The sequence below is a fragment of the Tenrec ecaudatus genome, chromosome X (assembly GCF_050624435.1).
Source record: "Tenrec ecaudatus isolate mTenEca1 chromosome X, mTenEca1.hap1, whole genome shotgun sequence".
In the NCBI taxonomy this organism is placed as follows: Eukaryota; Metazoa; Chordata; class Mammalia; order Afrosoricida; family Tenrecidae; genus Tenrec; species Tenrec ecaudatus.
This window is the reverse complement of record NC_134548.1, coordinates 109,549,174-109,570,684: the sequence shown is the minus strand read 5'-3', so window position 1 is coordinate 109,570,684 and position 21,511 is coordinate 109,549,174. Positions and strand designations below refer to the sequence as shown.

The window sequence follows — 21,511 nt, the reverse complement described above, 5'->3', positions numbered from 1 at the left end:
TGCTATTGTAAATGCATTCAAATTTGATTTTTGCCATATTTGAAAAACGATTAGGTCATTTTAAAGACTAAAATTGAAATGGGTTTATATTGCTGGCTGTTCCATTTGTCAGGAATCAATAAATATTAGAGCTTTTCAAAGAAATCTTAGATCTTCGACTTGGTTTAGACTTAATAATTAACGTGGTCATGTACTAAATCCTGAAAGTGGTCCAAATAATCATGAACAAGTAAAAGTGTGAAAGTGTCAGTCGGCTTGGGTGGTTTTACCTTACGGTAAGGAAGTTAGGTGTTAACTATTGCATGAACTTTGTAACTTGTAGTAATGACAAAATAAAAGTAATTTACTTCAAAACAAAGTTACATAAAGGAAATTGGGCTTACTACTCCAGGCAATGGGATGTTTTAAATAGTTGAGACAAAATCAACCAACATTTAGAAGAAAACTCTAAAGGAAGTACAGAAGCCTGATGGATGAAGGGAGTTTAAAAACAAGGAAAACATTTAGAAGGCTCTAGAAAAATCCTGTGAGGCATAGGTGGTTTGGTGGTAGAACTCTTGTTTTCCATGTAAGAGATCCTGATTTGATTCCCAACCGATGCACTTCCCTCGTGCACAACCACCAGCAGTCCCTAGAAACAGGTTTCAGCAGGAGCTTGCAGACTAAAATGGACTAGGAATCTATTTTCAAAACTCAGCCAATGAAAGTCCTATGGAACACAATGGTCTGGTCCCAATTAGATCATGTGAATGGCACAGGCCCAGACTGCATTTAGTTACATTGTGATTGAGTCAGGGAAACTAGAAGGCAGTTAATAATAACAGCATATGTCTAGGCAAACATGAGAGCTGTCTCTGGGATAGTGGGAGTAGAAATGGAAAGGTGTTTGCATTTACATTCCAGATTTCTGTCTGAAGAGTGGTGGCGGCCAAGGCCAGAGGCACCAGAGACTGGAATGGAGACTATGAGACAGAGCAAGAGGAGCAGCACTGAGACCGTGGGACTGTGAAACAGAGTGGCAGGCAGGCTTCCTGAACTAGGAAGGTAGAGGTCCAGGGACCACATGGCTGAGGCTGAGGACTAAAGAGAGACTTGACTGCTGGCTGCAGAGAGGTGTTGCTGCTGACTAATGACTATGTCCTTATTGTTTCCTGGTTCCGACTTTTGGTTGTTAACTTCCTTAATAAACCCCCTTAAGCATAAAAGAAAATTTCAAAAAGAACTTTGTGTTAAGCATCCATCTAAGGTACAATAATTGGTTTCTAGTCTTCTGGAGCAACAGAGGACAAAGGATAGTTAGGAACAGGAGGACATGGTGGGTGGGACTAATTGCTTTATGGATAACTGCGTCCTCTGCCACCAGACCACACTGGATGGTGCTCGGATACCATCACTGAACATTCTGAGCAAAGATTCCATAGAAAAATCCTGATAAACAAGAGGAACATGCCAAAGAGAAATTAGAATTCTCATGGACTCCAGATTTTCTGGAGCCTTGGAGGCTGGTTGAACCCCTGACACTATTGCAATGAGAGCAACTATAAGCCGTACATGAAAAGTAGCCCCTGGAATCTTCTTAAAATCAAACATTGTTTAGTGGAACTTGTAACAAAGATCTGCTTTGCGTATTATGCTCTATTCTGTTGAAGGAGAGGGTGAGGAGGAAGGAGAGGAGTACCAAAGTTGTCACAAAGGCGCTGCTCTGACAGGGAAACGTACTGTTCTAAACATTGAAAAGTTATGGGCTGGTCGGTTAATGTGTGTAAACTTCATGAACAATTACTGACCTGTGCTTTCAAACATGAACGTTTTGTCATAGACCCAAGCTGTTCATTTCTCTGATGGGTTTTGAATAAAGTATTCCCTGTCTTAAATGAAAAAAAAAATCTCTCGATTGGATACAATTGACAACAGCAGCGTATCTGCTTGGAGCGGAAGCTCTGAGGACAGTGAGTGTTTGTTAGTGGAGGCTGCAAATGGTTGCGCGACTTGCCGTCGCGATCAGTGAACTGTTGGATGGGGGCAGGCCTTGCCGTGCATATTCTCAACCACAACAAAATCAAGGACAGCTAGAGGGAGAGAGAGAAGTCCTCCTGCTCTGCAGATGACATTGTGAAGAAAAGGAAAAGGCAAGCCACAGAGCGGCTCACAAAATTTGGAAGATGCTACCCGACGAACTGACTGGAACAGATGGTACCTGAGTCCATTAGAAAGAAAGTTGCTCCAGCAGAAGGCAGACATTCTCAAAAGATAATGGTCCAGATCCAGTGTTGCATTTGTTGAAACACCTCCGTTGGCATTCTGTCAACTCCTTCGTTTTCACCAATGCCTTCAGTTCAGTTTGGACGTCTTCTTTCAGGACTATCAAATTTTTCAAAGGTTTTTGACATATAATTCACATACCACATAGTTCAAGGGTTTAAATACATTGAAAAGATTTGTGTGATCATTACCATAACCACTTTTGGAACATTTTCGTTCTCATTGTTATTAGTTCCCCCACTGGTCTCTGACCTCCCCTGCCACAATCCTAAGAAACTATTAATCTAGCTACTGTCTCTATGGATTTACCAACCCTGGATTCCATATAAAGTAAATCATACAACACCCCCCACAAGAGCCCAGTAACAGTAGCAAAATAAACAGAAAAAAAATTTAAAAGGCAGAAAATCCTAAGAACTAGAACAAATTAAAAGTGAGGGCAAATAAATGATAAGATGTTGCGTTTTAATCTAATTATATCTGCATTAACTCACCTTCTGAAGCTCTCTGGAGACTAAGGCTATTCACATCCGTGGTCACTGGTCACCGGGAATTCAATGGAGGCATAATCCTGGTGGGGACCCTGTAAGCGGATTTTGGCCATTTACTGTCATCCCTGACCTTCTGGAAGCCAGGTGCTCGACTCCACTGCGGCAGGAACAAGCAGCAAAACGGGCACAAGCTCAAGCTTGCAGGCCATCCAGTCGTCAGGCTGGGGACAAGACAGCCTGGTAAAGAGCTGAACCAGTGCCAATGAACCCCACCTCCTGTGCTTCACTTGGCTGGAGGGTACCTCACCACAGCTGGGAGCCAATGGTCAGGGAGAGAAGGTGGGACGCTGTCTGCAGAGTGGTAGACATGTGGACCTGGGCAGAATCCGCCTGGAGAGGGAGGTGACCCTGTCAGAGGGATGAGGCTTACCATGGGAGGGGCAGCACAGGAGAGGGGAGAGGGAATAGCCGAGTTTGTGCGAACATAAGTGCATGTCTGCCGAGGGGAGGGGAGGACTGACCTCCAGGTTGGGGGAGGAGACACTGAGGATGCTCTTGGGAACATTACGTGTTGGAGTACAGTACTTTAGTGGTGTGCAGTGGGTAGGCAGAATTGGCCTAGGGCATCTGGGGCTACCCAGGGAACACAGACCAGGGGCCATGGAACCCTGGGACACTGAGTCCTGGAGCGTCAGGGCACACGGCATGCTCCAGAGGTTGCATGGGTAAAACCCCATATGGGAACTCTACTGGGTGAACTGGACTCTACCTCAGACACACTTGCAACCTGAGGACTTCAGCCAGAAAACAAATGGTGCCTAAGGAAGCCGAAGACAACTGTACCAAGAGCAGTGTACGGCTGGTTGGTGAACACAGAAGGTCTTGCTACATCGACTCCCTGTATGCGGTGTTAATATACATATTATTCCGGTAATCCTGTTGGATTCTACTTATGTCTGTTTATATTAGTGTGTATCTCAGAGGTGCGTCACCATTAAGGCTCACCCTCTTAAAGCTGTGTTATTTGATTGTTTGTTTTTCAGTAAATGAAATCCAGGGACATTGAGCCTATAGAGAAAGAAATATAACAAAGGTTTGGGGGGGGAGGGACATAGAGGGGTAACGGAGATAAGAAGGAGATGATGTCAAGAAGTTCAGGAAGGAAACATATGTTTGGAGACTGATTATGGAAGCAATTTTACCTGATGTAATTAAACTATTGAATGATATGGCATTTGTACTAACTCCCAAGTTACAGAAAATTAAATAATTATAATAAAAGCATAGAACCAAAAATGGGTTTTGGGGTCGCACTAAATCCTAGCTCCAACTTACAAATAATCAGTTCTCACATCATGACCTTGCTACATACTCACCTTCATGAAATGATTGCTGAAGATAAGGGTGCTGAGAAAGCAGATGGTGCCCGGCTATCAATCGAAATAGTGTCTGGGATCTTAAAGGATTGTATTCAAAGAAGCAGTCATCTAAGCAAGGCGTCAACCACGTCCACACGGAAGGAGCACACCAGCTTGTGTGATCCAAAGATGACAATTACCAAATTTGAATACAGTGAAAGGAAAAGCATCAGAGCAAAAATTAAGAAAACCCAATTTGTGGGTGGAGATTGGGGTGGAGCCCCAAACCCATCTGCAGAGTATCTAGTCAGACTGAGCCACTGGCAGATCCGCTCTAGCCACAGATAAGATTCTCAAACAGCTTTACTATCAGGCCAAGACCACTGTAATATTGATGATGCTGCATTGAACTAGGTACTTGGCCAGTTGACTTTCCTATAGATGCAACGTGAGTTTATTCTGGGTGCAAGTATCTCTTACTTGTTCCATGACAGAAATTTCTTCCATTAATTTTGAATATTGTAACATTATTTCTATTTTTGTCTCTGTGCTATTATAATTTTATCCTTAGTACCTTAGTGCAGTTTGTTTTCTGTTGGTTTTTCCCAGCTGTGAAGCACAGGAGTGGATGCATAATGATAATTACAGCTAAAAATGGATGTAGGGAATACAAGGGTGAGGGGTGGGTGATACGGAGGAAAAGGGGATTTAGGGAGTAAATAATGGTGGGAGGAGGGAGGGAGCACTAGAATGGACTGTGATTGTAAAACTTATTTTAAAGGCAATTTAACCATGGGGGGGGGAGATGTTCTAAAATTGAAGTGGCAATGATTGTACAATTCTCCTTAATATGACTGAATGATTGAACTATTGAATTGTATGATAAGTAAACTATGTGACAATAAAACTGCTGGGGAAAAAAAGTGAGTGCTCAGAATTTATGTTCTAATACAATTCCCTCCTCTGATCTTGGGTCAATTCTTGATTATCTGCTACCTCCTGAACTGGTAAAGCATCAAGAAATTCTTTTTTGGTACAGTAACTTTATGTATTCCTGCCATTATACTCAATCAATATGCTGAGCAAGTAATCTGAGAAGATGGTGTATATGAAGAATATGGCGTCAGGTCTAGAGAAAAACTCACTAACAACCTGTGATATGCAGATGCCAATCTTGCTTGCTGAAAGTAAAGGGGATATGAAACACTTAGTTATGATCAAGTACTACAGTTTTCAGTATGAATTACACCTCAACATAAAGAAAAATCCTTCACAACTGGACAAATAAAGCAACATTATGTTAAATAGAGGCAAAGACTAAGGTTATTAAAAGATTTCATTTTACTTGGATCTGTTATCAGTGTTCCAAGAAGCAACAGTCAAGAAATACAGAGCAATGTAGTGCATTGGGCAAATCTGCTGCTTTAAAACGTTACACAGTAAAGATGTTACTTTGAGGGCTAAATTGCACCTGACCGAAGCCATGGAATCTTCAACTGCTTCACATGCACATGAAAGCTGGACAATAAATGACTGAAGAATGTATTTGAATTATGGTGTCAGCAAGGAATATTGAATATACCATGAATTGCCAGAACAAATCGGTGTTGGATAAATATAGCCAAACGGCTCCTTAGAAGCAAAGAAGGCAAGACTTCATCGTACATACTTTGAACATGCTATCAGGACAGACTAGTCCTGGGAAAAGGACATCATGTTTTGGTTTAATGTGCTGTATGTGTTAAATACTGGGTCACCAGCCAAAAGGTTGGCAGTCAGAACACATTCAGAGGCTCCTTGAAAGAAAGCCACCGCCATGGAACCCTAGCGAGGGCAGCACTACGATGCAACAAACGCACAGGATCTCCATGACTTGGATTGCCTTCATGGCAACTGGAAACTTTTGGTATTGTGCTACACAATATGTCCTTTATCTGTTTTGTACAAGTTGGGAAGACAATTGATTTTATCCTGATTTTGCAAATAAAATCATTAAGGATAACAGAGAAGTGACCTGCTCAAGATCATCTTATTACTAAGATTATTTAGTAATTCAAGTAACTTTTACGAGGGAAAGGAAGTTTGGAGTAGTACAGTTTCAGATAGTACACACTATTTCTGGAAACTTGCAAGGCCACATGGGGGACTGTGTAAGTCATCTTATTATTTTTAAAAACATGTTCTCCCTTACATTCACCCGATCAGCTAGAAGGGTGCACCCTTTGCTATATAAACAAAAACCAAACTCACTGCCATTAAGTCGATTCTGAGTCATATCGACCCTATAAGACAGAGTAGAACTGCCCTGATTTCTGAGACTCTAAATCTGGATGGGCTCAGAGAGCCACATCTTTCACCTGCTGAGTGGCTGATGGGCTCGGACCCGGGTCTGTGGTTAGCATCCCAACTCATCACACGCTACTTCACTAGGGCTCGCTCTTTGCGCAGATCTTCTTTGCCCTTGTCATTTTTTTCGGGTGCCATCAAGTTAGTTCAGGCTCAAAACAACTTATGCAGGACACAACCAGACACCATCTGGTCCTGTATCATCCTCACAATTGGTGCCATGGTTGAAACCAATGTCACATCCACTGTATCTGTTTTGTCAAGGGTCTTCCTCTTTTTTGGTGGACCTTCTGCTTTACCAAGCATGTTTTTCTCCAGGACTATTCACTCCTGATAACATGTCCAAAATGAGACAAAATGTCACCATCCCCTCTTCTAAGATTCTGGCTGTACTTTTTTATTTCCTTATTTAATACTAATTTTCTTTTTTTCCTGGATGTACTTCTCCCAAGACAGAACTGTTTGTTCTTCTGGCAGTCCATTCACTATTCACCAACCCTGTAATTCAAAAGCATCAATTCTTTTTTTTTTGGGGGGGGAGGGGCTTTTTATACATTGTCTAGTTTTTGCATGATTATGAGTAACTGAAAATGCCATGGCTTAGGTCAGGTACACATTAGTCCTCAAAGTGACCTCTTTGCTTGTTAATACTTTGAAGAGGTCTTGTGCAGATTTTCCCAATGTGATACATTATTTGATTTCTTGATTGCTGCTCCCTTTAGAGTTTATTGCGAATCCAAGTAAAAAGAAATCTTTGATAACTTTGATCTTTTATCATGTTGTTGTTTACTGGTCCAATTGTGAAACTTTGTTTTCTTTGCATACTGAAGGCTGTAGTCTTTGATCTTCATCAGTAAGTGCTTCATGTCTTCTAGACTTTCAGCAAGCAAAGTTGTGTCATCTGCATATTACAGGTTGTTAATGGATCTTCCTCCAATCCTGGTGCCAGTTCTTCTTCATATAGTCCAGCTTCTTGATTTGCTCAGCATACAGGTTGAATGAAAAAAAAAAAAAGGTAGGATGTGCTCAGCATTTCTTAAGCTGAAAGAATGGAAGGGAAAAAAATCAAGGCTGAGTTGAAATGTTATGGATTCTATTGGCTTTGAACGATGTAGGAAGCATAAATAGATGGAAGGAATACAGAGTTACTGAAAGAAAAAGAATTACCGTATACACTCGAATATAAGCTGACCCACGTATAAGCCGAGGTACCTGGGAAACCAGAAAAACTGATTGACTCGAGTATAAGCCTAGGGTGGAAAATGCAGAAGCTATTGGTGAGTTTCAATAATCAATACAAAGGAAAATAAAATTACTAAAAATTGAGACATCAGTGGGGTAATGTAATTAAATATTTATTTTAAATAAAAAGCGTAAGTAAAAGGACAACAAATCATTTAACATTAGTAAACCAGCACAGTAAGTGTAAAATAGGTTCAACAAAAACAATAAGGTATCAACAATGATATCTTAAGAGTACTATTCCCTGAGCTCAATCAGCAACCAAGCTAAAATACAAAGAGTTAAAATCCTTCAAAATTGGACTCCTCATCATCTGTATCCCAATGCAGAGCTTCAGCTGGTGTGAGGTCATCATAGACGCTGTCCTCACTGAGATCGCCGTCATCACCATCATTGCTGTCATTTTTATTCAAAGCACAGTCTTCACTGTCATCCATAGCATTACTAATGCTACATTTCTGGAAGGCACGCCGCACCATGTCTTCTGGAATGTCTTCCCATGCATCTCGAACCCACTTTGCTATTAACTCTATGTCAGGCTTCATGAGATTTCCTCCTTTTGTTAGTCGGGCTTGACCAGATGACATCCATTCATGCCACATCCTTCGCACATGGTCTTTAAAAGGCTTATTCAAAGGAACACGTCATAGGACAGCTCTGATTGGTTAGATGTGAGTAAACATTCAAAGCCCTGTAGTGTCAGCAGGGCTTTGAATGAACAGCAGAGAAACGGCAATCACCCACGAGATAATGGGCGCTCATCCCTTTACCTGGGGGGGGGGGGGGAGACAGCAAGATGTTACACCTCGCTGGGGTACCACTGACCCGTGTATAAGCTGAACCCCAGTTTTTCAGCACATTTTTTGTGCTGAAAAACTCGCTTATACAGCAGTATATACGGTAATTGATAACTCACTTCAGGGTAGAACCAATGGTATTGGAAGAAATCCCAAGCTGCACTGAAAGCATTAGTGAAAAACAAGTTTCCAGGAATTGCTATCAATTTATGTATTTCAACAAACAGATACGGTGCTGATGTGCTCACTTGTCTATGCCAAGAAATTTGAAAGATACCTGGTTGACCAACTGGAAGAGATTCAAATTTGTACCCATTCCAAGGAAAGCGGAGTCTACCAACTACTGCTACTGCCAGCAAAATATTCTTTTTAGACTAAGTGGATGCAGGAACAACGACAGCTTATTGCACTCTCCATATTAGCACCTCGTGGTAGCAAAATAACAATAACAATGAGCTAAAATCCATCAAGTGCTAATACGCTAAGTACCATTTTAAGTGATCACATGCATGAATTGAGAATCCAATTGCACACCTGCTCAGTCATGATTCCTATATCGCATGTCACATATGCCCTTATTCCTTACCCTCCGCTTTACCCTATTCTGACAGCAAACATCCCTCCCACAACACTCTACTTCTTGGCTGGGTTTAATAATCCATTGCAATGGCCATATAGAACTCACAGACAATATACACTCATGGAGGGGTTCATTAGTGAAATCAATATTCGATTACCACAAGTCAGGAAAAGACAACATTAAGGATGCTGTTCTCTTGTCCATGTCTTTTCTGTCATGTCAGCTAGCACATCTTCTCTCAGCTACACAATCCCTTGATCAAAGGTTACAAATCTCTAGTGATGATAAATGTCCAAAGGGTACCCTACTCTGCTTTGCAAGCCAGACTCCTGCCCAAAGCCTTTACATATTCTATGGGCTAGGAGCACTGCTGCTGTCTTCTGATCTCCACCATTTCAGGCAGGGCTCTCATGTGCCATGATGGTGGCTGTTCTTGAAGGTCATAGGATTGCTCTTCCTGTTTCTGAGACGGCTCAATTTTATACCAAGCTGAATGGCACAAGTGACCAAGTTACCGAGTGAGAGTCCTCTATACCTTATTTGCATGCGCCCACCAGGTCATTAAGTGGGAACTAAAAAGACAATGAATAAAAGAGCCATATGATAAATAATTATACACGCACACGCAAAGTAATTCCATTTCATAAGTGGAATGTCCTCTGTGCTTGTTAGTAGGCCTATTTGATAGTGTTTTTAAAGTTTTCAACATTCTTACCTTGTCTCTAATGGTTCACTGCATTGTTGAAATTAGAATAATACTAAAGTCTTCAACTATTATGATTAAATTATCAATTTATCCATTCTATTATGTAAATTTTCTCCTTATTTTTTGAGATTCTGTTGCAAGGTGTGTTTATCATATTTTTGACAGTTTGACTCGTTCATCTTTATACCTGTTTCTATTAATTTTGGGCTTTAAATTTTATTTCATAGTAAGGATCAACTATTATTTTGCTTTTCTGATAACAGTAAAACTAGGGTGTGTAAAGTGCTAGTTCAATTGCGGTGGTGATTTGCCTTTCACTGATGACTTAAGTCATTGATCATCTTTTTATGCCCTTGAGTGGCCATTTGTTGTCTGTGTAGCAATGTCTGTCATGTGTTTGCCAATGTTTTGATTGGGCTGTTTGTCTTTTTGAGCTTTGAGTTCTTTATTCGAGGGTAAGTCAAAAAGTATTGCTATAAAATAACCTAATAAAAATGATCAAAATGTCCGGATAGGGCAAGATATGACAAAATAACAATCTATAAATTATCAAGGGCTCTTGAGGGAGGGGCGAGTGGGGAGGGAGGGGAAAAAAAGAGGACCTGATGCAAAGGGCTTAAGTGGAGAGCAAATGCTTTGAAAATGATTAGGGCAAAGAATGTACGGATGTGCTTTATACAATTGATGTATGTATATGTATGGATTGTGATAAGAGTTGTATGAGCCCCTAATAAAATGTTTTAAAAAAATAAACAGTAAAATGAAAAAAAAAAGATCAAAATGTGACAGCATTGTTTCTCAACATATACTCTTAGGTCTATACAGTTCCTTAGACAGTGTTTTCATCTGTAACTCTTTTCAAAGAATTCTGTTTTATTATCACGTCAAAATGGCAGTTTGGGCCACCCTGAAGGGCTCAAATTGCATGCTTGTGAGATGGTCTTTGCATTTTGAGAAAGAATCCTGAGTGGGAAGATCAGGGCTTCAAGGTGGATAGAGTACGGTTCCTAATGAAATTCTTCTAGGACAGCCCTTGCTACCCTTGAAGAACAAGCAGGTACACTGTCATAATAGGGGAAAAAATCCTCAGCACTAACATTTTTGGCCTTTTTCCTTATCCATGCAATTTTAAATTTTCTTAGACCTTTCTAATAAGCTTTCTTGATAGTCTTGTGCCTTCAGAAAATTTACCAAGATCATGCCTTTGGAGCCCCCAAACCCAGTTGGTATAACCTCAGCTGACTTCTCTCTTTTTTTTTTTTTGAGGCTCAGCAGACCCTCTCAGAAGTCAGTTTTGATTGTATATTTTACTGAGAGAACTGGTCTTCAGTCATGCACTGATCTCAGAAACATATTTAAACACATTCATCATTTGGAATGAACTCATACTTGTATGAACTAGAACCCTAGTAGAAACACTGTTGGACTTTCCTGCATCTATCCTGGATGTTAAATGCCTCTCAGATTTAGGTTTACCAAATATTTTCTCGGATTCTATAGGCTGTTTTCATTAATGAAAACATTTTAGAATGGGTAAAAAGGGAGATCAAATATTACATTCCAACCAAACTATATCTGCCACAATCAACTTTACAGTGCTCTCTGTCTGCTAACAAGGCTCGTCACATCCCGCAGCTACGGTCAGAGGGGAGTCACTGGAGGCTTCATCCATGTGGGAACCCTGCACATGGATTTTGGGCTTCCACTGTCATCCATAGCTTTCTGCCAAACGGACTCACAATTTAAGATCTGACACCATTCCCTCTCTTTAAAGTTTGAATTTTATTATTTACAATCCTTGGCTCACACAGGCTAGTGTGCTTCTTCTATATGGACTTAATTGACATTTTACTTGATAGTTTTTGTTTTTAATCTTTAAACCTGGCTTCCTAGGGCTCAGTACTTTATGTAGTTGATAAGGTTGTCCTCCATTTATCTGTTCTTACTGAGTCAATTTCACTCCTGGTAACCCTGGAGATACATAGGGTTATCTACAGGGTTTCATAGTGCAACTACGCTATATAGGTATTTCAGTGGCGGATTTTTCAGAAGCAGATTGCCAAACTTTTCTTCAGTGGCATGTCCAGGTGGACTCATCTGAATCCACCTTTCCAGTTAGCAACCAACTTGCTAATCATTTGCACCACCCAAAGACTCCTTGTGGGATAAAGACATAAGTTGTCTACCCTGGTAAAGATTTGTAGTCTAGAAAACATGAGGGCAGTTCTACTCTGTCTTACAGGGTCACGGAAATGACTCAATGGCAATGAGTTTGGTATTAGTTTTTTGTTTTTTTTTTGGGGGGGGGACTCCTGCCTTGTAATCAGGGACTAATTGTTCAGTAGTTTTCCAGTTGTTCCTGAAAACAACTAGCAAGGCCTCTCTTGTCCCTTTCTCTGGTCTCTCTCTGAAACTTCGGAATGGTGTTCTCGGCCTCCACTGATTGCTAGCTGATTATTGTTTTTGGCAATGTCCTGCAGACAAAAATTTCTCTATAACCAAATATAGTCCAATCCTTTCCAGGATGTTGCCAGTTTTTCAGCTTACTCTGACCCCCTTTTTGACTTCTGTATTGTGGAGCAGCATCTGGGGGTGTTGGGAGCTGCCACTTCGGTGGAAAGTTCATTGGAATAGCTCTTCCATAACACGGAGTCGGATGGAGGGGATGGGTGCATCCCTATGGCCTCCCACTATTGAGTTCTCTGGGCTTTGTTGAATAAATGCTTCTCAAGTTGTTACAAGCCATATTGTCAGTGTCTATACCCCCTGCTGTGTGAAGCAGATTTGAATTCATTGGGACTTTATGGAACAGTAGAATTGCTGTAGCACGCATGGTGTCCTTCTCCAACATCTGCTTTCTCTTGATAATGCCCAGGGAATAAGCTCTGCTGGGGGGGGGGGAGGGACAAGAACCAAACCCATGTGTTCCTCAAACACAAAGAAATTCAACGTGGTTTTTGTAAATGACATGAATCTATTATAAAGGGTGTGGTGAAATGCAATTACTTGGTATGGTTCTTCTACTCATGTCTTTAAAACTCTCACCAAGTGATTGAGCGAGATCATGCAAATACGGTGCGTAAAACACCAACAGAGGGGAATAGTGGGTTCTGCTCTTCCACTGGATATATAACTGAGTCACCTCACAAAGAGAATCCTATGACCGTGACGAAAGAAGAGGCACCAATGGATCGTGTACAAGGTCCCTTTTGGAACTGGCAGAGGCAGTAGAGGTCACAGCATCAAGACAGAGCAAGCAGAGCAGAAGAACCACTCCGAGATCAGGATGCATAGCGAGAATCAGCACCAAAGACCATGAGGCAGAGCAGGCCGGCACTGGGACTGTGAGGTAATGATTGAACCCAGCAGGGAAGTAGAGTGCTGAGGGAGGGATGGTTCGTGTCAAGAGAGGGTAAAGGAGGATGGAGGGTAGAAAAGTGTGTGATCTCTGTCTTACGATAATTAGCCTTGGGCTAAGGAGTTGATTTTCCTTTGGGTAGCCAGGGGAAGTCAGATGTGCCCCAATCCCATGCCATTTTCTCAAAAGGAAAGCTATCCAGGAACAAGCTATCTAGTGAAATAAAATTATATTAAACCTGCCGCAATGTGTTCTAGCTCTTTTGAAATAAAAGGGAAGCTTCAGAATTACTCAGGAAATTTAGAGTTCAGTTTTATTTGGGCCTGAACATTTTAAAACTGTACATATATACACAAATGTGTAACACAACCAAAAGATAGTCATTTTATAAAGTCGGGAATGTCCTGATTGCCTCCACAGCCCTCTCCCCTTCTTCATTTCACCAGAGTGCTACCAATGAAGGCTCCAGCAGCGATGTTACACTTAGAGCCAGACTTTAGAGTTGTATATGTTTCATTGTTGCTAGTGCTGTCACTCCCAAGAGAAGAGAACTGAAAAAGTGACCGGCACAAAATGCTTCCCTGATTGAGCAGATTGTTCGCATGTGTATGTCTCTGGGTCAATTACCACTATTACCTGTACTCTTCACATAGCGGCTTACAAGACTATGAAAAATTCTACCACATAACACATGTCTCCTTATACATAATTGGGTGGAAGGCAGAGCCTTGTGATGATGAGGTGACTTTTCATTAGTGAGCCAAGAAATCAAATTTCTGAAAAACAAAAGCTAGTCACACCAAGGCTCTCCTGGGCCGCGGGTGAAAGGAGGACTAGTCCAAATATTCCTGTAGGATGCAATCTGTTGACAAGACACAATACTGAAACCAACTTGAGTCAAATGTGGCCACTGTAACACCAAAGATGGAATTCAGTCTTGTATGCTGTTTGTCTATGTCAACATTTCACGTTCATCATTAGGATTTTTGTTCCTGGTCGAAGGACGAATACTATTTTTTACGAAAAGTTTCAGGCCTTGCAATCCCTCTGAAAATAAATAGTCCACATACCAGTTCCATTTCTTTCCCTGCAGGCACAGAAAAGGAAAACTTATTTTATTATGCTAATTTTCCACCTCCTTTATTTCTTTGTAAGGACCCTTTAGGCCAGAGTAGAACTGCTCTGTAGAGTTTCAAGGCTGTAAATCTTTAGGGAAGCAGACTGCAACATCTGTCTTCCGAGGAGCAGCTGGTGGATTCGAACTGCCGACCTTTGGGTTAGCAGTCAAAATGTATATCTACAGTTTTTACCTATGAACAGTTCAGACCATCCTAGAGATACTCACCAAGTGTTTACTCAGAGGGGACAGGTTCATAATGGGCACTCAATCACAAAGGAATGTTTATACCAAAAAAGTACTCAAAGTCAAAGGGTTAAACATCCCTTTGATTATATTGGCAAACCTTTTTTTAAATACTTTTATTGGGGTTTCTTACATCTCTTATCACAATCCCAACATTCATCCAGTGTGTTAAGCACATTCGCAGATATGATGCCATCATAATTTTCAAAACATTCCCTTCCCACTTGAGTCCTATATTAGCTCCCCATTTCTTCCCCCGCCTGACTCCCTCACAAACCCTTAATAAGTTATAGATTACTTTTTCCATATCTTACATAGTCTTCTGTCGCCCATCCACCACCTTTCCGTTGTTTGTGCCCCTGGGAAGGGGTTCTAGATCGATCCTTGTGATCGATTTCCCCTTTCTCCCCCACCCTCCCCTAATCCTCATGCTAGCTCTAATCTCATTGTTGGCCCTGATGGGTTTTTCTATCCTGGATTCCCTGTGTTGCGGGCTCTTATCTGTAGCAGTGTGCCTGTTCTGGTCTAATGTGATTTGTAAGGTAGACTTGAGGTCATGCTAGTGGGGTGAAGGAAGCATCAAAGAGCTAGAGGAAACTTGTGTGTTTCATCGGTGCTATACTGCACCGACTGGCTCATCTCTTCCCTGTGACCCCTCCGTGAGGGGATGTCCAATTGTCTACAGATGGGCATTGGGTCTCTACTCCATGACACCCCTCCCCCCATTCACCTTGTGTGTGGTTTTATTCTGGGTCTTAGATGCCTGACACCTGATCCCATCGACGCCTTGTGATCACACAGGCTGGTGTGCTGCTTCCATGTGGGCTTTGTTGCTTCTCAGCTAAATGGCCACTTGCTTATCTTCAAGCCTTTAAGACCCCAGGTGCTATATCTTTTGATACCCGGGTGCCATCTGCTTCCTTCACATTTGTTTATGCACCCTCTTTGTCTTCAGTGAATGTGTTGGGAAAGTGAGCATCACAGAATGTCAAAGTGTTAGAACAAAGCGTTCCTGTGTTGAGGGAGTACTTGAGTCAAGGCCCAATGTCCATCTGCAACCTTAATTCTTAACATACAGATATGAGTACATAATCCTATTCCCCTCTCATTTATATATAAGGACCAGGAGGCAAAGGACATTTATAAAGGCCTAAATATAGGCCTAAATATAGACATGTACACATGCCTATATTTAGGCCTTTATAAATGTCCTTTGCCTCCTGGTCCTTTCCTCTATTTTGTTTTTACTTTCCTTTTGTCCCACCATCATGTTCAGCCTTCATTAGGGTTTAGTAATTCCTCCCTGCTACGTTGTATATTGCCAAAACTTTTTAGCGGACCAAATGAACAAAGTATTGTGGACAGTTCATGATTATCACAATCTTTGGGGGCAGTAAATTTATATTAATAGGGAAGAAATAAATAATTCAGAAAGACAAGTGAGAATGGCTGAACAACTTGAAGAATGCAATCAATGTTGATGAGTTTGTACATATAGACATTGTTGAATTGGTGTTATGATTTTCTGAGTATATTCTCAACACAAACAAAATATGACATAGAAGTAGATATTCTATTACTGCTCATATCAAGTATTTATAAAACTGGAGTTTCTACAATAATGAGATAGTTTTGTATAGTTTTATTAAAGCAGTCTCATTACAGACACTTCGTACAGATGCAACTACTGTAAAAAGAGTTGATGTGTGGCCATTACATCAAGACCCAACAATAAATAATTATATTCTAAAGACACTAGATCACTGGTTCTCAACCTGTGGGTCACGACCCCTTTGGGAGTTGAATGAACCTTTCACAGGGGTCATCCGATTCATAAAAATAGAAAAAAATAGTTATGAAGTAGCAACAAAAATAATTTTATGGTTGGGGGTCACCACAATATCAGGAATTATATTAATGGGTCATGGCATTAGGAAGGTTGAGAATCACTGCTCTAGATGGTATGAGCCAATTAATACACATAAAAGTTACTGGAATGAATTCGTAATGTAAACACTTCACTTGGACTTTGTAGAAGCAGCTTACTTAAGAATTGGAAAACAGTAAAAGTGTCTATTATTTTACCAAAATTAAGCCACATTAAATCCCAGAACATGATAAAAGTATGATTATTTACCTGAATAGAGCGTACTTTTATACTCCTTGCTTCTGGCCGATCCTTAAGACAAACATAAAAGGGAGGAGGTACGGGTTATAGGAGAGATATGGGGATGGAAATATTTGGTTAGTAGGAATCACCGAAAATAAAATGACAATTCATTGTCTGATTCATTTGTTAAGTTCTACTCTTACTAATACTCATACATGCCTTTGAATAGGCACTCACTAAAACTCTCCACACTTTTCTCCCTAGAAGCCCAAGCAGTGAGGAAATACACTCACAGTAGATAAAGTTAACACCATTTTGACATTTAACAAACACAGTAGATAAAGTTAACTCCAATTTATCAGGACTTAATTTTGAAAAATTGTAAACTTAGCCAATAGGTTGGGGAGAGGTTTTAGAGAAGGCTTTTTATAGAAATATGACCCTTTGAATCTTGAAAGATGAGGAAGTCGTCTACATAAGGCAGTCTGTAGATATACTATATTCTATAAAACTGTGTAAGTCTGTATGCAAACTCAGATCTAGGGAATACTATCTATTCCCTGACTTTAAGTATCCCCTATTTTATTTCTTTGAATCTAAGAGCCATCGAGCCTAAGAAACACTTTTGTTTTTACCACTACAAAACCATTTCTTATTAAAGTAAGTATAACACAGTGCTTTTTCAGCACTCTGAATTTTTATGATTAAAAGAGCCATCTTAGAGGTAGGCGGCTGTTTAATCCTATATGGTTACTATAGAAACATAAAAAGATAAACATAAACAGACTTAAGAAGGTAATTATTTTATTTTATTGGGGGCTCTTACAGCTCTTATCACAATCCATATATATATATATATATCCATTTTGTCAAACACATCTGTATATTTGTTGGCATTTTTCCCCCCAAAACATTTTCTTTCTACTTGAGTCCCCTGGCATCAGCTCCTCATTTCCCCCCTCCGTCCCTGTGCACTACGTTGTGCTCCCTCCCCCAACAGCCGCTCCATCCCCACTCCCACTGGCACTGCTCATGCCCATACTGGCTCAGCATTTCCCTAGCATCCCATGTCCACAAGGTGCAGGGGGGAGTGCATCCTTGGTCCAAAGAGCAAACATTCATTCCCCACACATAGCCTGGCTTCAGAGCCCAGGGGATAAGCAATCAGGGCACAAGGGCTTCCCAGACACACTACCTCAGACCCCATCCTGGTCAATATCCATCACCATGGCCGCCTCAGCCTTATCGTTGCACATGGGGCATCTTGCACATATAGCATTACGCTTCCCACCCACGGATGCGACGGATGCCCCCACACCTATTTTGTTACCCCACTCACTGCGGAGGCCCTCCCCAGGCACCTGCACCAGGACAGTGGGGTTATTACACCCCATCCCCTGGCAGTGAGCTCTCCCTCATTTTTGCCTTCTATAATGCATCTTAAAAAAAGAAAACAAATTAAAAATTAAACAAGAAAAAGAACTTACAGCTCTTCTGCAGCTATTGAACCAAGACAAATCACCCCCAACATAAATGCACTTGAATTATATACTTTCAGTGAGTATACTTTTATATATAAATAATACCTTAATAAAGTCAGCTTTTTTACAAAAGAAAAAAAAAATTAAACAAGAAAAAGGCTGCTAATCATGGCCTGACAACCCAGTTCAAAGCAGCCCAAGGGCATACATTCAGGCTCTGCCCCACTCCAGTCACTGAAACTCACCACTGTTGGCCACTGAATCACCATGGAACCCACCTCTATAGTAGGCCACAGGAAGCTCCCCAAAAGCACCCTTATCAGTAACACAAAGAAAGAGCTCAGGGCCCCCTGGTCTCCCAGAAACAGGGAGTCCACCTCCACAGAAGGGTTAAGGAAGCATCAGCAAACGACATCACTCTCAACTAAAAATCCAGAGACAAAACACAATAGCAGAGTTAATGATGCTCATAGAAGAATCAGGCACGGATCTGTCACCAAAAGAAATGTTCATAAGGCTGCTTGCAGTAATACAGGAGTTGAGGGAACCAACGCAGAAAAAGGATGCAATGAGAAAAGAAATGAAGTCCTCAATTGAAGGGATGAACTCAATGATAAAGGGGATGAAGTCCATGCACCAAAGGGACATACAGTCGCTAATGGATGAGGTAGCAGAAGCTAACACAAAACTGCAGATTTTACGTTTAGACTAGAGGAGGCAGAGAACCATATCAGTGATCTCAAAGACACTCAGGCAGACCTCAGTAAATGAGAAACACAGACAAACAGGATAAAAAGAGAGGCAAAAGATAATCTGAGATTAGTGATAGATACTATGAAGAGGAATAATATTCAAATAATTGGTCTACTGGAGCAGGACACAAAAAAAGTCGACAACTAAAACAGTGAAGGAATTTCTGGAAGCAAACTTTCCGACCTTAATGAATGAGAATCAAACACTCATACAAGAAGCAGAGAGGACACCAATTAGATGTAATCCCGTGACGAACTCATCAAGACATATAGTAGTCAAAATATCCAACGTTGAGGAAAAAGAAAAAATTTAAGAGCAGAGAGAGAAAGAAACACGGTCACATACAAGGGAGTTCAGGTAAGAATATGCTTATACCTATCAGCAGAAACCATGAAAAGGGGGAGAGAGTGGAGCACCATCTCCCAAAAGCTGAAAGAAAAAAATTGCCTGCCCAAGCATCCTCTACCCTGTCAAATTATCTGTTAAGATAGATGGGGAGATAAGGGTTTTCCAGGACAAGGAAAAACTCAAAGAATATACAGCAAGACACCCAACCCTATGGAATATACTGGCCAACTCACTATGGTCAGAGGACCAACATCCACCAAGCAAAAGCAGGACCATACAGTCTAACTCCATCCGGAAGTCAATGTGCAGACAAAAATTACCAATATAATGGCCTCAGGGAAAAGAAGACAAGAATGAAGTCCCCCACACAAACACAGCACACTGATATGAAGGGAGGTAGGAAAACACTCAAAACAAAGGCACAAGATGACAGCAATGAATCCACAGATAATAACTCTGCATTCCAATGTCCTCCATTCATATATTAAAAGAAAAAGGCTGGAGGATTGGCTAAAAAAACATAACCCAACAATGTGCTGCCTGCAAGAAACACATCGTAAGTGCATGGACAAAATAAACTAAAAATAAATGGCTGGCAGAAAGTATACCAGGCACATGGTAACTTCAAAGTAGGGGTGGCAAACCTAATCTCTGACAAAATTGACCTCAAGGTTTAAACCATAAAGACAGACAAGGAAGGGCACTATATAATACTTAAAAGGATCAGTAAACCAGGAACCAGCAAGCATATTGAACATTTACACCCCAACAATGGAGTAGTGAAATTCGTCAAACTATTCAAAAGATGAAAAAAGAAATCACAGATTCAACAATAATAGTAAGTCACTTTAATACACCACTATCAGAGAAAGATAGATCACTGGGAAAGAAGCTCAGCAAGGAGGCTATACAGCTAAACAATACAACTGGGCAACTGGATTTATAAAAGGACAACCAGAAAAGAGAGGGTAAAAAATTGTAGGATGAACAAAGATCTGCGACAAGAACGGTTACTGACCCAGATTAGAAAAGAGGTTAGGACGTTTCTTGAAACTAATGAAAACAAGAATGAAACGTATCAAAACTTATTGGATACTGTAAAGGTAGCTATCAGAGGTAGCTTGATATCAATAAATGCATCTATGAAAAAAGAAGAGAAGCTTATGACTGATATGTTATCACAAAACCTCTAGAAACTACAACAGAGTCAACAGAGCAACCCCTCCAATAGTTAAAGAAAATAAAATGGAAAAACCAGGGCAGTTAAACCAGTTGAAAGACAAAAGAACGATGCAAAAAATGAATTCAGCAAAAAGCTGGTTCTATGAAAGGATCAACAGAATTGAAAGACTACTGGTGAACCTAATCAAGTAAAGGAAGGAGCATCAATAGCCTGGATGAGGGACAAAACAGGGGGAATCCCAACAGACCCTAAGGACATTAAAAGGATAATCACAAAGAACTATGAAGGACTGTATTCTTTTTTTAAAAAAATCATTTTATTGGGGGATCATACAACTCTTATCACAATCCATACATACATCAATTGTATAAAACACATTTGTACTTTCATTACCCTCATCATTCTCAAAATATTTGTTCTCCACATAAGCCCCTGGCATCAGTTCATTTCTCCCACCCTCTCTCCCCCCTCATGAACCCTTGATATTTTATATATTATTGTTTTTTGTTATATCTGTCCGACGTCTCCCTCCAGCCACTTTTCTGTTGGAAAGACTATATTCTAATGAATTATAAAACATGGAAGAGATGGATAAATATTGGCCAATACAATAAAAAATAATATAAAACATATCATTCAACATGATCAGGTAGGATTCTTCCCAGGGATGCAGGAATGGTTTAAAATGTGAAAATCCATCTATATTATACACTGCATTGATAAGAAAAAGTATAAAAACCATATCGCTTGATGCAGAAAAAGTATTTGACAACATCCTACACCCATTCCTAATTAAGACACTCATGAAGATAGGAATGGAAGGAAATTTCCTCACGCTAATACAAGGTATCTATGAAAAGCCAACAGCCAACATCATAGTCAATGGAGCAAAGACGAAAACAGTCGCACTGAAAAAGGGGAACAGATAAGGATGCCCCTTGGCCCCACTTCTATTCAGTATTGTACTGGAGGTCCTAGCTACAACATAAGACAGCAGAAGGACATTTAAGGTACCCAAATGGGAGATGAGGATGTGACACTATCGCTATTTTCAGATGACAGTATTCTGTACATGAAAATCCCCAAAGCACCACAATGGAAGTACTTACGGCAATAGAAGAATATGGAAGAGT

At 40.6% G+C, this 21,511-nt stretch overlaps 1 protein-coding gene across 1 annotated transcript in view; it reads right to left on the bottom strand.

Moving 5' to 3' along the window:
• Positions 1-7,722: 7,722 nt before the first annotated feature.
• CENPI (centromere protein I) overlaps positions 7,723-21,511 on the bottom strand; it is a 96,684-nt gene continuing 82,895 nt past the window's right edge. Inside the window, exons 20-21 of the mRNA XM_075538601.1 lie at positions 16,641-16,682; positions 7,723-14,227 (exon numbers count right to left, since the gene is read on the bottom strand). Of these exons, the coding sequence (XP_075394716.1) occupies positions 14,093-14,227; positions 16,641-16,682 (177 nt within the window). The 3' untranslated portion in view covers positions 7,723-14,092. The remainder of the gene's footprint in view (positions 14,228-16,640; positions 16,683-21,511) is intronic.